This window comes from Protopterus annectens, chromosome 2.part1 (genome assembly GCF_019279795.1).
Source record: "Protopterus annectens isolate FY-2018-M chromosome 2.part1, PAN1.0, whole genome shotgun sequence".
NCBI lineage: Eukaryota > Metazoa > Chordata > Ceratodontiformes > Protopteridae > Protopterus > Protopterus annectens.
The window spans coordinates 944,651,915-944,666,647 of record NC_056729.1 but is presented as its reverse complement, the minus strand read 5'-3'; the positions used below and the strand labels follow the sequence as shown (position 1 = coordinate 944,666,647).

Below are 14,733 nucleotides of genomic sequence, written 5' to 3'. Positions count from 1 at the left end.
TGTCAGCATCATCATCATCATCATCATCATCACCACCACTGACATCAGCCTGTAGCACATACAGATGTAGCAAAGCAGTAGCCCATTTCATTGTGTTAGTTAAAATTCTCAAGTGTGTACTCCAACGGTGCAGAGTATGTGGGAAAAATCAGACTTAAGGGTGCATGCATACTTTATAGAGGTGTGCTGCAGATGCAGACTGTGTGACTGGCTGACTATCCTACATTCCACCTGCCACTTATATTATTGAGAGGTTTGAATGGGCCAGTGTCAGTGGAAGAGGGCTTATCAGTCATTTATACTTGACTTTCTTTTCCAGGCTATTTCCTTTTAATGTTTTTTTTTTTTCTATTTCCTCCACTTCTAAGCCCCGTGCAGTGCAAACCCGCGACTCCAGTGTAAATGTCACTTAGAAGATTTGACCCTCCCCTGTATTCAAGCATGCTTAGCTTTTCTTTAACTAGTTAAGCACAGCTTAGCAGCCTCAGACACACATCCCTGCTTGATAATGCCCTTGCCAGACATATTGCAGAATATCCTGTACATAATTTTAAATTTTGGATTTTAGACCAATTGTTACCAAATATTAGAGGGGGACCTATTGAATTGCAACTGGAGCGTCTGGAATTATTATGGCAAATTAAATTGTTTTCCTATTGTTTACCTGGTTTGAACGACATTTGTTCTATTATGCCTATTTTAAAATTACAGAGTTTAACCAGGTAATAATATGTCATATTCTTGGAAAGCTTTTTATATTTTACAGTTTATAATTAATTTTTTATCTATTGTAGATTTTTGAAATTTTGGAAGTTTTGGTTAATATGTGAATTACTAATAATACTATTAATTAATTTTCTTTGTATTATTATTATTATTATTATTTTCATCATCATTATTATTATTTTTTACTATTTTTTATTCTTATAATATTGGCTAACTAAAGGAAGTTTGGTTCTTTCAGAGGGAGAGTGGAATCCTATCCTATTATATTATATTATAAGTATTATATTTATAATGATTTCTTTTTATATAAGTTGTTTATCACAGGTTTTATGAATGTAGTGATGTGCCGTTTTTTGTGTTTAAAATTTCTTTTTGAATTTGGGCATATATTTAGTGATTTGAAAGTAATGACAATATTTATTATATCCTTTAATAATAAGGTATTCTTTTAAAAATAAGGTTAAAAAATAAGTCAAGTTTAATTGATGCTGTTTCTTTTAAATGCACTGAATTGAGCGTAAAATCAGCTGACTTGGAAAAGTTATATTAAGGGTGTGTTTTCAGTCATTTGGTTCTCCAAAGAAGTTCGTACACTGTACGTATGAAAAGCGCTTAAGTTTTACTTGATCTTAATAAACTGTTTCACGGACTTCCAGGCTGCCTTTTTGGATTTACTAGTTTTATCTTGTTGTTTGGTAGCAACACATCCCTGCTTACCTGTTTTTAGCTGAGCACAAACAAGAGCCGCTGTGCTCCAATCTGCTTACACAAACTGTGACACACACCCTTTTCATGTCAGCTGTCTCTTCTGCCTACACTAACACAGTTCTAGCCCTTACACAGTTAGTACCTGCGGACAAAGTGGCCCATTTTTCTAGTCAATAAACTCAGCTCATTTACATACATCTAATTGCGTATACCCTAGATACTCCACTGCACTACACCAGAGCCTATGTCCTTAGCAGCCACTATAACCTGCCATTGTATGACTCTGCATGCTGGCGAGAATAATTGGAAAATTCAATATGGCTTTCAATGTCATATTTTGAAACTTTATTTTTTTTTTTTGCAAACTAATGTTTGTTCGTTGATGCATGCTGCTTAAACGTGGCATATGTGATAAAAAGTTTAATTTTTCATTAATTGCATCACTTTTAAATGTCAATGGCCACAGTTTTGGCCATTTGCATGCCTAGTGTACCTAATACATGCTTTTATGTACCCTGTCGCAGCCCCTGTTGTATTTTTACATTCCGGTAGATGGTTACTAACCATGTACATTTTTTCTGCAGAAACTGCACCTACATGGATGCCTTTTTGCTTCCTGGATTGCAAAATCACCTCATTTGAATGTTTTTCACCAGCAGATAAGGCGATTTGCATTCTGCGATTGCTTCCGTGTCCACACCATGTCTGCATACTCATGCCTGCACCCAGCCGTGTTTCCTGAATCACTAAGCGGCCATATTTTGTGTTCAGGCCACAACACTATTCCTACACAGAAAATCGCTCCATGTAGGGGTTATTGAATTACTCACTTACACAGTGACACACATTACTTGAAGATAATGTAGTCCTTATGTCTTTATATCTGAAATCCCCAGCTAAATGCATTCTGTAGCTGTGCAACATGCTATTCTTTTCTTAAAAAAAAAATGCTACGATTTTTCAAACAGAATGGGTTAATATTCTTAGTTACTACCAAAAGGCTTATATAAACATTTAGCTGCTCATTTTTTTCCCTTTTGGTTCACAAAAAAATGATAAATTTGACATTTTTTAGGTACCTGTCTGAAACATAACACTGTTGTTTTCTTATGAAATCATACCAAAAATTATACTTTTTATTATTTTGAAAGTTTAAATATGTATATTTTCATTGTTTGGGTTTCTATACAAGTTTGAGATTGTGATGTCTGCCTCCTCCAACAGCTGTTAGTCCATGCATTTTCAATGTATAAGGCTGACTATCCAGGCATCTATCGCTCAAGACTCTATAAGAATATCTTGAAGCACCACAAACACATTAGAATTTATAAATGGGCTAAAATTCAGATCAGAATGAGTACAGGCAAATGACAACCTGCAGCATTTGCAGAATAGTTACAAATGAAACTGTATCTACCAGCTGTCTTCAAAACACAAACAAACAAAAAATATAAATATGTGTTGGTGGTAATGGTGGTAGGGTTGTTAGTGGTTGTGGTGGTGGTGCTAGGCCTGAAAAAAAATATTCATTTGTGAATAAAGCTTATATTTTATTCTTTTTACATAAAGCGGCTATAAAAAGACATTTAAAATTATTATTTTTTTCATTAAAATTCAAAACACCCCTGCTCCTTTTCCTCTGATGACAGGAGCACAGTCTATGCTTCTATAGATAATTACCCCAGTAAGCTGACAAGTCACTCAAAAACCCGTTAGAAAACTGGTTTGTTGGTTCCACTTTTTAATGAAATAAAAATAAAAAATACAATAATGCAACAACAGATCTCCATTACCCCAGTAACACTTCCTGAAAATTTCACAAGAATATGTCAAAACTGCTTTGAAGACAGAAATTCATGTGCAAGGAGATAAAAGAGTCTAAAACAGACAGTATTTTATGGGCAGACTTTCTGAAAATTCTCAGAAGTTATGAGATTTAACAAAATCAGACATGCCTTGACAACTGCATACCTTACAGTTTTAGCATAAACAGTATCTTAACTGCTAGAGAAATATGTCTCTGGTGCTCAGAAGATTGAAAGACTATTTCTGTACCAGATGCTTGAATTTATAAAGTTTCATCATAGTAGCTTATGGTCAAGAAGACCATACAGAAGCTCACCCACATCACTTGATATTCACAATTCTCACTGATTTACAGCACATATGAGATATTAAACTGATTCTCAATAAGAACTGATGGCACTTATCAGAAAGGATATGGGAAAGGTAAATGTTATACTAGCCATCTTAAAAGAACATCAGCAATAACATTCTAAATATTTTCATAACATATATACAACTATTTACATATCTGTACACACACACACACACACACATACACACACACACTATATATATATATATATATATATATATATATATATATATATATATATATATATATATATATATATATATATATATATATATATATATATATACATATATAATTTTCACTAATTTCCCTGCCATAACCAGAATTCATTTTTTCTAACATTTCTATATTGACATACTTTTAATTGCACAGATTATCCCATATCTCCCTGACTATAAAAATCACATACAACTTAACATTGTCAAAATATGTTTTATCTTGTGTCTTTATATTGTTACACTAACCATTAGTGATCATACCTGGTGTAATTTCATTCACTTTTTCTTTCAGTAGCAAATTTAAAAAAGTTGCAAAAATGTCTAATTCTGGTGCATTGCAAAAAATACTCGTTTCATCTTCCTTACAACATTTACTTACGTAAATTCCTTTTAACTGCTTTATATACTTTATATGACTGTTAACTGTCAAAATATCCAATGACAATTTCCAAAGAAAATTCTCCAGTTTCAAAAAAAATTCTTTGTTCTTTGTTGCTTTCACATAAACCGTTTCTTTCCTTGGTCACCTGGTCAAATTTCTCATTTGCATGTGTATAGATCACAGGCTAAGTAGAACATACCCAGTCGACAAAGGTAGTTAAGTAAAAAATAAATAACTATGAATCAAATGCCATTAAGATGTTTACCACTCTATTACATGTACTGACCATAAGCCATACAATTAATAAATAGTAATAAGACAAAAACATTCTTGTGGACTGGACTCTGTATGCATATAGCTGACTTTGAACTGCTCAGCAGCTAGATGGCCTGGAGTAAGTTACTAAGCAGGTCTGTTTTGGTAACATAGTTGTTCATTAAGGACATACAACAAAAATAAGCCAAATGAAAACTAAAGCAATAACCTTGGATGGCTATCTAATCATACCTTTAATAGAAAAAGGACGGATAAGTACAAACATCACTGTCTGCAATGAAAAAGTCAGGTAGAAGAATAAATGAAAACTAACAATACTTTAAACAGGTACATATACATATATATATATATATGGATTCACTCTATAACCTCGAAATGCTGAAATATCGAATTTCAGTATCTCGAGACTATAAAACCGAATCCACAAAACACCGACAAACAAAAACCGCGAAACCACATAACCGAAAACACCGCACACACTACACTAAACATACAACACAACACCCACATCACAACATAAACAAAAAAAAAACACACATACACAACTCACACACACATAAGCAAGGGGGCAAGCCCCTGCACCTCAATAATGGGGCTGTGCCCCCACACCCCCCTACTTATATATACTAACTCAGAGATGGCACAAACACAACACAAAAGCTCACTCACACACGCACATTCTCCAATCCCTCACACACACTCTAACTCCCACTCAAAACCCTTACAAAACACTCACTTACCTGACATAACACCTACATCCACACACGGCACCGCGCACCACCAAAACACAAACCCGGACATTACATAGCGTAACTTCATAACCGCGAATTCGACATATATTCGACATATGTGAAATTTACGATTATGAACGTTCGCTATTTCATTCGACTTTATAGCTTCGAGATACCGAAATTCGACATTTCAGTATTTCGATGTTATAAAGTGAATATATATATATATATATATATATATATATATATATATATATACATATATATATATAAACACAAAAGTCACTGAAAACTGTATTCAGTTAAATAAAAAGTTATTTTTTGAAATTAGCCTGTAAAATAAATTATACGCTAACCACAAACATTTAAGTAGCAGATACAAAAAGAAAGTTTATGGGCACATGAAACATACCAGGTCTTTTTTCAGGCAACAAATAATCAAACACCAAACTTGCTATAAAATGCACTTCATAATCATGACCAAAGCAATTCATGAACTCATTGCTGGCAGGAAAAACTAGATGGTCATAAAGGTCTAATATGAGTACTGCTACAAAATCATAATCGATTGCATAGACCTATTAAACTGTTTCTAGGAGCCACTAACTCTTCATTTTCACAATCAGAAGATCAGGACTCCCAGTAATAGCATACAATCCTGATTAGAAACAATTTCCTAGCTTTCTGGTAGCTAAGGTTCCAGTTGGACATGGCTTCAAGGAAACTGAGTAAAACTTTTTCAAAATGCTTACCAACATGAATTGTAAAGTATGTATAACCAACCTAGTCTTACCATTTCAAGTAATTTTGAAACATCATCCTCCCATTTTCCATTTTCAGAAAGATTCCGTGCTCGTTTTGATAACGGTAAATGAAGTAGGAGAGCGGTATGCAGGCAGTATAGTTTGCACAAGTCAACTGCTTCCTCAAAACTCAGTGTGTTTTCCTGAAATATTGCAGAAAAAAATGCAAAATAAATGTAAACAGCAGGTTATAATGTAATGCTATAAATCTGTAAGAACTAATAACTCTCTGTAGTTTAATTTTTGAATTTATGGAAAGGTGCTCATACTCTATGAAATGTTCTGAATAATTTTCCTACTTCTACATTGGTAACTCTTCTGCCCTCCTTCCTTCCACTATGTCTCTTTCTTTTTGTTAATCAACAAATCTCAAAGAGCCATGGCTTCCTTTCCATACATAAAAGCAAAGACCAAGTAAACAACAGATAGGTAGCTATACTACAGAACACAGTGATGTAATGCAGGGATGTGTTCTGCCAGCTGTATTGATTCAGAAAGACTACAGCAATGAATATGAATCTGACAGTGGAGTTTTCCTTTTTTTTCCACTAACCTGCAGCTTCAGAGTAGGTATATTTGTTTGGGGAATGAGGGGATTCTAAGGGGCTTTCTCCTCTGCAAAAATAAAAAAAATTACCTCTACGAAGGATCAGCAAATGTTTAGCTCATTTCAGCACTCGATAAAAGTGCTGTTGATCAACGGTATGTACCCCATTTTATGTGCGTTTCTGGCCACACACATCTGTAATTTATACATACTAACTCAGCATTCACACAATTGCAAAGAAAGGGAAACAAAAAGGAATTATCCTATAGTCAAAGAGATGTAATTTGGTTATAGTACAATTTGATCAACTATACCACTGACAACTAGTGAATTCAAATCTAGCCATGACAAAAGCAAATGTGACCAACTAAAATGTCACCACACATGTGCAAATATAAAAACACTGGTCTGTGTGTTATCAAAGGTGTGGACTGGATGCCTTGCTTTATCTGCATGTGTTGGTGTTTTCTGTTATTGATATATCTATTTATCTATCTATTTATGCATGCGCACACACACACACACACACACACACACACACACACACACACACACACACACACACACACACACACACACACGGACTCTCTGTGTTAGCGTGGGTTTTCTATGAGTGTACTGGTTTCTTCACACATTCCAAGGACATGCACTAGGTGAAATGGACACTCTAAATTGGCCGAAGTAGTGATATGTGCTCATGTAGGCATGTGTGTCTGTGTGGTACAGAAAGAAAGACTGCAGCAGGGTTAGCCACCATTCAATGTGAACATAGGTTCTAGAAGATGGTCGAGGATGGTCACTGGTGATGTGACACCCTGACCCCATATACTAAATGAGAAAGGGTGTTGATGCCGATATATATGACTATAAAAGTTGATGAAATAAAATCAACTAAATATTCATCTCATCTCAAACTACCACACATGTCCAAGACTCAGCACACTCAGTTGAAAGGCACTCAGTCACACATGCTCCATACTAAAATCGAAACACACACACACACACACACACACACACACACACACACACACACACACACACACACACACACACACACACACATTCTCACACCACATACATTCAAACAGTAACACCCAAAACCACACAAGCCAAAAAACCCACTTGCAGTAAAAAAAAAGAGAAGATATGTACTCACCATAACGTTCCATCTGAGTAGTTCTACTTCATTTGTCTTCAACCTGTAGGTACTGGATCCATATCGGATCCAAGCCAGCAAATTCACTAGCATCTGCTCCAAGCTCCTCCCCTTACCCATAATACACCTCCACTACCTTCCAACCCCCAGATTGAGTTTGCTGCCACTTATACTGAGAACCCAACCTGAAAGAATACTTTGACCTAAAACTGCAGCCAACAGGCTGTCCATATGATAAGGTCAGGGGAAGGAGGGGAGATAGTTGAAGACAAATGAAGTAGAACTACTCAGATGGAACGTTATGGTGAGTACATTACTTCTTTATCTGAAGTAGTTTAATTCATTTGGTCTTCAACCTGTGGGACAGAGTCCCCAGCTACTAAACTCCTGGGTGGCCCTCATGGAAGGATATTCTGGAGCACCGCGGAACCAAAGGATGCTCTCCTTCTAGAAGTCAAATCTAATTTGTAGTGAGACATAATGGTATGAGATCAGGACCAAGTAGCTGCAGAACAAATATCGTCCTATGAGACTCTAGACCAAAAGGCTGCAGAAGTAGCCATTGACCTAGTGGAATGAGATTTCACCTGACCAGGAGGAGACAAACCTTTATCCTTATAGACCTGAAGGATGCACAAAGAAATCCACCTAGCAACAGTGACCTTGGAGATAGGTTTACCCAAAAAGGGTTTAGAGAAGGACACAACTGATCAGATTTACGAAAGTTTTTAGTCCTGTGTAAATAAAATCATAACTGTCTATGAACAACAGGTGGGAGTCTGTATTCCATTTTGTTAGCAAATTTAGGAAGAAAACAGGTAAGTTAATGGTCTGATTGATCTTAACTTATAATGCAACCTTGGGAAGAAAGGATGGACTGGTCCAAAGGGAAAACCTATCTTTATGGAAAATCATATATGGAACTTTAATAGACAAAGCTTGCAGTTCTGAAACCCTTTCGGCAGTGGTGATAGCAACTAGAAATGCTGTTTTGCAAGACAAAAACTTAAGATCTATGGTTGCAGCAGGTTCAAATAGTGGAGCGACTAAAGCTTGAAGAACCATAGTAAGGTCCCAAGGAGGAACAGGATCCTTGACCGGGCGGCATAATAGGAAAATACCTTTAAAAAAAGGCTTTACATAGTCTGGAAGAGGCCAGAGAGGCAGAATTCTCACCCATGTGAAAATGAGAGATGGCAGCTAATTGAACTTTGATAGTAGGAGAGCTTGCTCCTTGAAAAATATTGGCTTGGGAGTCAAGAATGGCAGAAATAGGAGCTGTGAAAGGATCTAAACCCCTTTGAGAGCCCCAAAAGGAAAAATGTTTCCATTTGCTGCAGTAAATCTTTCTGGTGGAAGACTTATGAGATGCCACTAGAATAGACCTGACTGAAGAGGATAATCCAGGAGTCCTAGCAATCAGGGGAACTGGAGCAGCCAAGCTGTGAGCTTCAAACTGTCCAGGTTCAGATGAGAAACCTCTGAGGGGTGTGAAATAAGATCCTGAATGTGATCTAAGATCCAAGGCGGAGCCAGAAGATGAGACCAAAGGAAGGGAAACCATACCTGGCGGGGCCAAAATGGGGCAATGAGGATCACTTTGCTTCCCAGTTGACAAGCTCTCTGTAGAAACCTCGGAATAAGAGGTACTGGAGGGTAAACATACAGAGGACCGGGAGGCCAAGCATGGAATAGAGCATCTCTGGGGGACTCTCCCAGCTGGGGGTTCAGAGCGAAGAACTCGCTGCACTTTGCGTTGGAAGGAGATGCAAAGAGATCGAAGCAAGGCTGACCCCACTCCAGAAAGATCTGCTCCGCTACTGAATGATTCAGAGACCACTCGTAAGGCATCAGAATAGTCCAACCTAACCTGTCCGCTAGAATGCTGGACCGTTCCGGAATGTGCGTTGCTATGAAAAAGTGACCAGTGGAGATCACCCATTCCCACACTCTCATGGCCTTGCAATAAAGGGGGTAAGATCTGGTCCCTCCAGGTTTGTTGACATATCAGACCACTGACATGTTGTCTGATTGAATTGCAATGGTTCCTAGAGGAAGAAAGGCATGAAGGGCCTGCAATGCCAAAAGGACCGCCCTCATCTCCAGAACATTTATATGCAAACTGGTCTCAATAGAGGACCACAGGCCTTGGACTGTCCTTCCCAAACAATGCCTCCCCACCCAAGATGGGAGGCATCCGTGGTCACTGTGGCTTGGACAGGGGCTGGAAAAAAAGGTAGTCCCTCCAAGATTTCTGGAGAGTACATCCACCACAGAAGAGACGACCTGCAGACTCAACTGAGGTGTATTGGATATGATAATGGAAGATCCAACAGGGACCATTGCACCACTAGAGTCCACTGTAGTACTCACATGTGTAACAGGGCACACTGAAGAAGTGTTATGGACGCTGCTATAGAACCTAGGGCCCTCAGCACCTATTCCGCTGAGGGAAGATGAGAACGGTAGATCAGGAAATCATGCATCCTCAGGTTTCGCACTCTCTCCATGGTCAAGAAGATTTTGCACTGTAGTGTGTCTATATATGCCCCAATGTAGTCTATCACCTGGACAGGATTTAGAAGTGATTTGGATGCATTGATTGTAATCCCCAAGTGAAGAGCAAGCTTTAAGGAGTAATTCCTGGTTTGAGAAAGTAGACCCCTGGTGGGAGCACTGAGGAGCCAATAGTCCAGGTATGGATAGACCTGAATCGCCTGAAGCCTCAGGTGAGCTGCTACTACCGCCATCACTTTGGTGAACACCCTGGGGGCTGTGGTGAGATCAAAGGGTAGGGCTTGAAATTGGTAATGTTTGACTCCTAGCCAGAAGCAGAGGAACACCCTGGAGCTTCTGTGCATCTTTATGTGATAGTAGGCATCCTGGAGGTCTAACGGGCACATCCAGTCACTCTCTTGAAGGTACGGCATGATGAACAGTAATGTGACCATCTGGAATTTTTCTTTGGCAACTGACAGATTCAGGGTAGATAGGTCCAGAATGGACCTTAAATCCCCCATTTTCTCTGGCACCAAAGAAGTCCGTGGACTGATCTTGGGGGATGGGTTCGATGGCATGTTTCTCTAGCAGCTTGGAGGTTTCCGGTGCTGCTGCCTCCCTTTGCATGGGTGGTATGTATGGGAGGTGTTTGGTAAGTTTGGGATGAACCACAAAGGGGATAGAGTATCCTCTGGATATGATCTGAAGCACCCAGTGGTCTGATGGTATGGACTCCCATGCCACCAGGTGCAACGACAATCGACCCCTGAATGCCTCCTGAGAAGAGCAGTCGGGCAACCCCTCAGGACTGCTGTTTGGGCCTGTCCGAGAACAGTCCTCAAGACCCAAAATTCCTCTGACTCCTCTGCCTCTGGGCTGGCATCTATCCTGTCCCCCTCTGCCTCTTGGAGAAGAAAAGCCCTGAGTGTCCCGGGAATACTGTGACTTTCGGAACCACATCTTCTTTTGCCCTCTCTGATTCTGGGAAAAGGATCTTTGAGGGTTCGAGAAGCGGATTCCGACGGCAGACAGTGTCTTCCTGTCTATCTCACACTGGACCAAAGTCTCTTTGATGGTCTTACCAAAAGAGTAGACCCGTCATAAAGGGCATTGGCAAAGGACGCCTTGAAAGGTTCCAAAAACTGACATAGTCTGAGCCAGGCATTGTGCCTCATGGACATGCTGGACCCAGCCACCTTAGCTACTCCTTCAGTGGCATGTGAAAGGAGTCACATGGACGCATTGGAGACTGCTTTTAAAGTGGACATCCTCATGGAGAATGTGTCTCTATCTCAGCTAGTCCCTTGACCAGGTCGTGCTGTATTCTCATGACGTGGACCAGGTAGTTCAGCTCCCTGATGGAAAAGGTCGCTGATGCATAAACCCACTTTCCTAAGCAGTCCATCATCCAAAACTCTCGGTCGGGGGATGAACCGAGGAACTCTGTTGGGCTAGTTCCTTTTTAGTGGCTGCTGCTACCACCATAGTGTCTACTGGAGAACCCTTGCTCCATGCTGCTCTATCTGAAAGTGGACTCAAGATCTTATCTGGATGTTTTGGGATTTGTTCCCTGGTGTCCGGCTCCTTCCAGACCCATGAGGTGACCAGGTCCACCAGGGGATCTGCAGGAGAGGACACCCAGGAAGTAGATGGGCCCATGCCAAAAGCCTCCAGGAACATTGATTCTTTAGAAGGTTTGGGGGTGGACCAACCTCCCTGCTGGCTTAGGATTTCCATGATGTCTCCAAAGGAGACATCCTCGGGAGGTGACGTGGGGGAACCTTCCCCATCATCCAAATCCGCGTCCTCGGTGAGGGACTTGGGGAAGTCCAAGTGCCTCCTCTTACACATATGCTTGCGAGGCACGTCTCTGGTGGGGCTCTCCAGGGGGGGGGACTCACAAGCCACTTGTTCCTCACGGGGAACTGCCTGGGGCTCCTCGAGCACGGGCTGTCCCTCTGGTAAAATGATGGGATTTGTAGATAGAACTGAGGGAGTCGGGGCGGAATCTGAGGAAAAAGTCAAGGGTCTTGATCCAGTGGAGAGAACCCTTTCTACCACGTCGAACATCGAGGGAGAATGAGCCTCCTGAGGTACTATTAAGGAAACTGCTCTCCCCGGATCTGACGTGAGAATTGGAGCTGGGCCCGAAGTGGATGGAGCTCCGAGGGAAGGAACGTGGCCCGACAACGCCAGAGCTGATGAAAAAAATTCCACTCCCTCGGATCCAACATCCAGGCTCCAGCTCCGAGAGACACTTGGATCCGAACTGGTTGGATCCAACACGCTCCGGGCAGCTGCTGAGATCGAGGAGAAAGGTACCGTCAGTGCCGACCCCCTGACTAAGGCCATCCTCTGATCTGAGTACTCCAAACCCGGTGGACAGATTGGAGAAGGAGAAATTGGTGTGAAAAAAGAAAGCGAGCTCCCCCCCTCCAGAGGGAGAGGGGGCTGGCAAGACTCTCATCTGGATCTGAGTACAAATGAACCTCCTCATCATTTTATCCATGTCAACCCACGGACTCCGACCTGGCGGGTCAAGGAACCAAGGCCCTAGATGGTGGTCATGGCTCCTCTGGCTATGGGGAAAATCTCAGAGATTGGAGCTGAGGGGAGTCACGGATCCTAGCCTGACTTCTGGCGGGAGTAAAAGAAAGGTCCAGAGACCTCTTGCGTTTCTCTGCTTTATGCTCTCTTGGATCCAACATCCAGGCTCTGGCTCTGAGAGACACTCGGATACAAACTGGTTGGATCCGACACACTCCAGGCAGCTGCCGGCATCGAGGAGAAAGGTACCATCAGTGCCGATCCCCTGACTAAGGCCATCCTTGGATCCGAGTACTCCAAACCTGGTGGACAGATTGGAGAAGGTGAAATTGGTGTGAAAAAGGGAAGCGAGCTCCCACCTCGAGAGGGAGAGGGGGCTGGCAAGACTCTCATCTGGATCTGAGTACAAATGAACCTCCTCATCATTTTATCAATGTCAACTTCAGATAAGCTACGGGTGGATCTCGACAAGGCCACGGACTCTGACCTGGCGGGTCAAGGAACCGAGGCCCTAGATGGTGGTCGTGTGTCCTTTGGTTCCGAGGAAAATCTCAGAGATTGGAGCTGAGAGGAGTCACAGATCCTAGCCTGACTTCTGGAGGGAGTAGAAGAAAGGTCCAGAGACCTCTTGCATTTCTCTGCTTTATGCTTCTCTGATTTATGCTCTCTCTCCTTCTCTCTGCCCCTTTTATGCTTCACTTCCACAGGCTTAGAAATGGGAAGTTGAGTCCCAGCCTGGGAGGAAGTTGAAGCAAGGGCAAGAGAGGAAGGAGAGGTGGCCACGGCAGCCACTGTGACTGAAGCAGTGGAAGAGGCAGCTGCCTCAGAAGTGAGTAAAAGGCCTTTTAGGGCCAACTTAGCCTTCCTATCCTTAGTAGCACATGGGTTAAAACCCAGGCAAATAGTGCAGTCAGTACTCAAATGTGCTACGCCCAAGCACATAATGCAAAGAGTGTGGCCATTGGCTGGTGACAACTTGTGGCCACACTCAGTGCACCTCTTGAAGACAGGCTTGGGGTCAGCCATGTCTCTACAGAAGAAAAAAGCACACAAAAGAGGAAAAAATACCTATTTCCCACTCAGACCCACTCATCACACACTCAAGGCACACAGAACACTGAGGGGGGGAGGGGCAACACACTCTAATAAACTACCACAGAAAAACTACAGAAAAACCCTAACACACGATGCACCAGCGAGGGGAGGAGGAGAGGGAACCTACACTAATCAACTAACACTCAAAAAAATTAAGAAAATACTGCTTAATAAGCAAGTAACCCACTCACTAAGTCGGAGCTCGGGAGATCACAATGATTCAGCCAAGCCACGGCAAATGAGATCTGGGGGTTGAAAGGTAGTGGAGGTGTATTATAGGTAAGGGGAGGAGCTTGGAGCAGATGCTAGTGAATTTGCCGGCTTGCATCCAATACAGATCCGGTACCCACAGGTTGAAGACCAAATGAAGTAAAGTACGTCAGATCATTTATTTTTACATGCTCAAACCACTGCTACAACAACCACACCCATCACAACTTCATACAAACCAACTCCAATATCGCACAACAGTGAGAAAGGGGTATAGCCCCAATCCCCACTGTACTATGATCTCTTACAGCTGATTACAGACACCTTTCAATCAGCAATGTCAGAGTTTAGATAGCTTCTGCCTTTGTGAACTGTAACATGGCTGGTCAATATTCAACAAGCCGATAAAATGTCTGACTGAATACCTGCCTATCTGTCTACCTATATATACATCTATATATTTGTCCATATCCCTCTATCTGTGCATCTATATCTATGTGTCTATCTCTCTCTCTCTCCGTATATATAAATAAATTAAAAAAAAAAAAAATATATATATATATATATATATATATATATATATATATATATATGTGTGTGTGTGTATCTATCTATGGTCCTACCTTACTAGATCAACACACCACAATGTCGGAAGCAAGAACATCAACTGCAAAAGG

General features: G+C 41.1%; 1 protein-coding gene across 1 annotated transcript in view; it reads right to left on the bottom strand.

Annotated features, from left to right (window-relative positions):
* The window catches only part of LOC122794923 (probable ATP-dependent RNA helicase DDX60), a 2,818,219-nt gene that overhangs the window by 2,253,580 nt on the left and 549,906 nt on the right, over window positions 1-14,733 (bottom strand). The window contains exon 7 of the mRNA XM_044063516.1: window positions 5,993-6,145. Coding sequence (XP_043919451.1) covers window positions 5,993-6,145 — 153 coding nt within the window. The remainder of the gene's footprint in view (window positions 1-5,992; window positions 6,146-14,733) is intronic.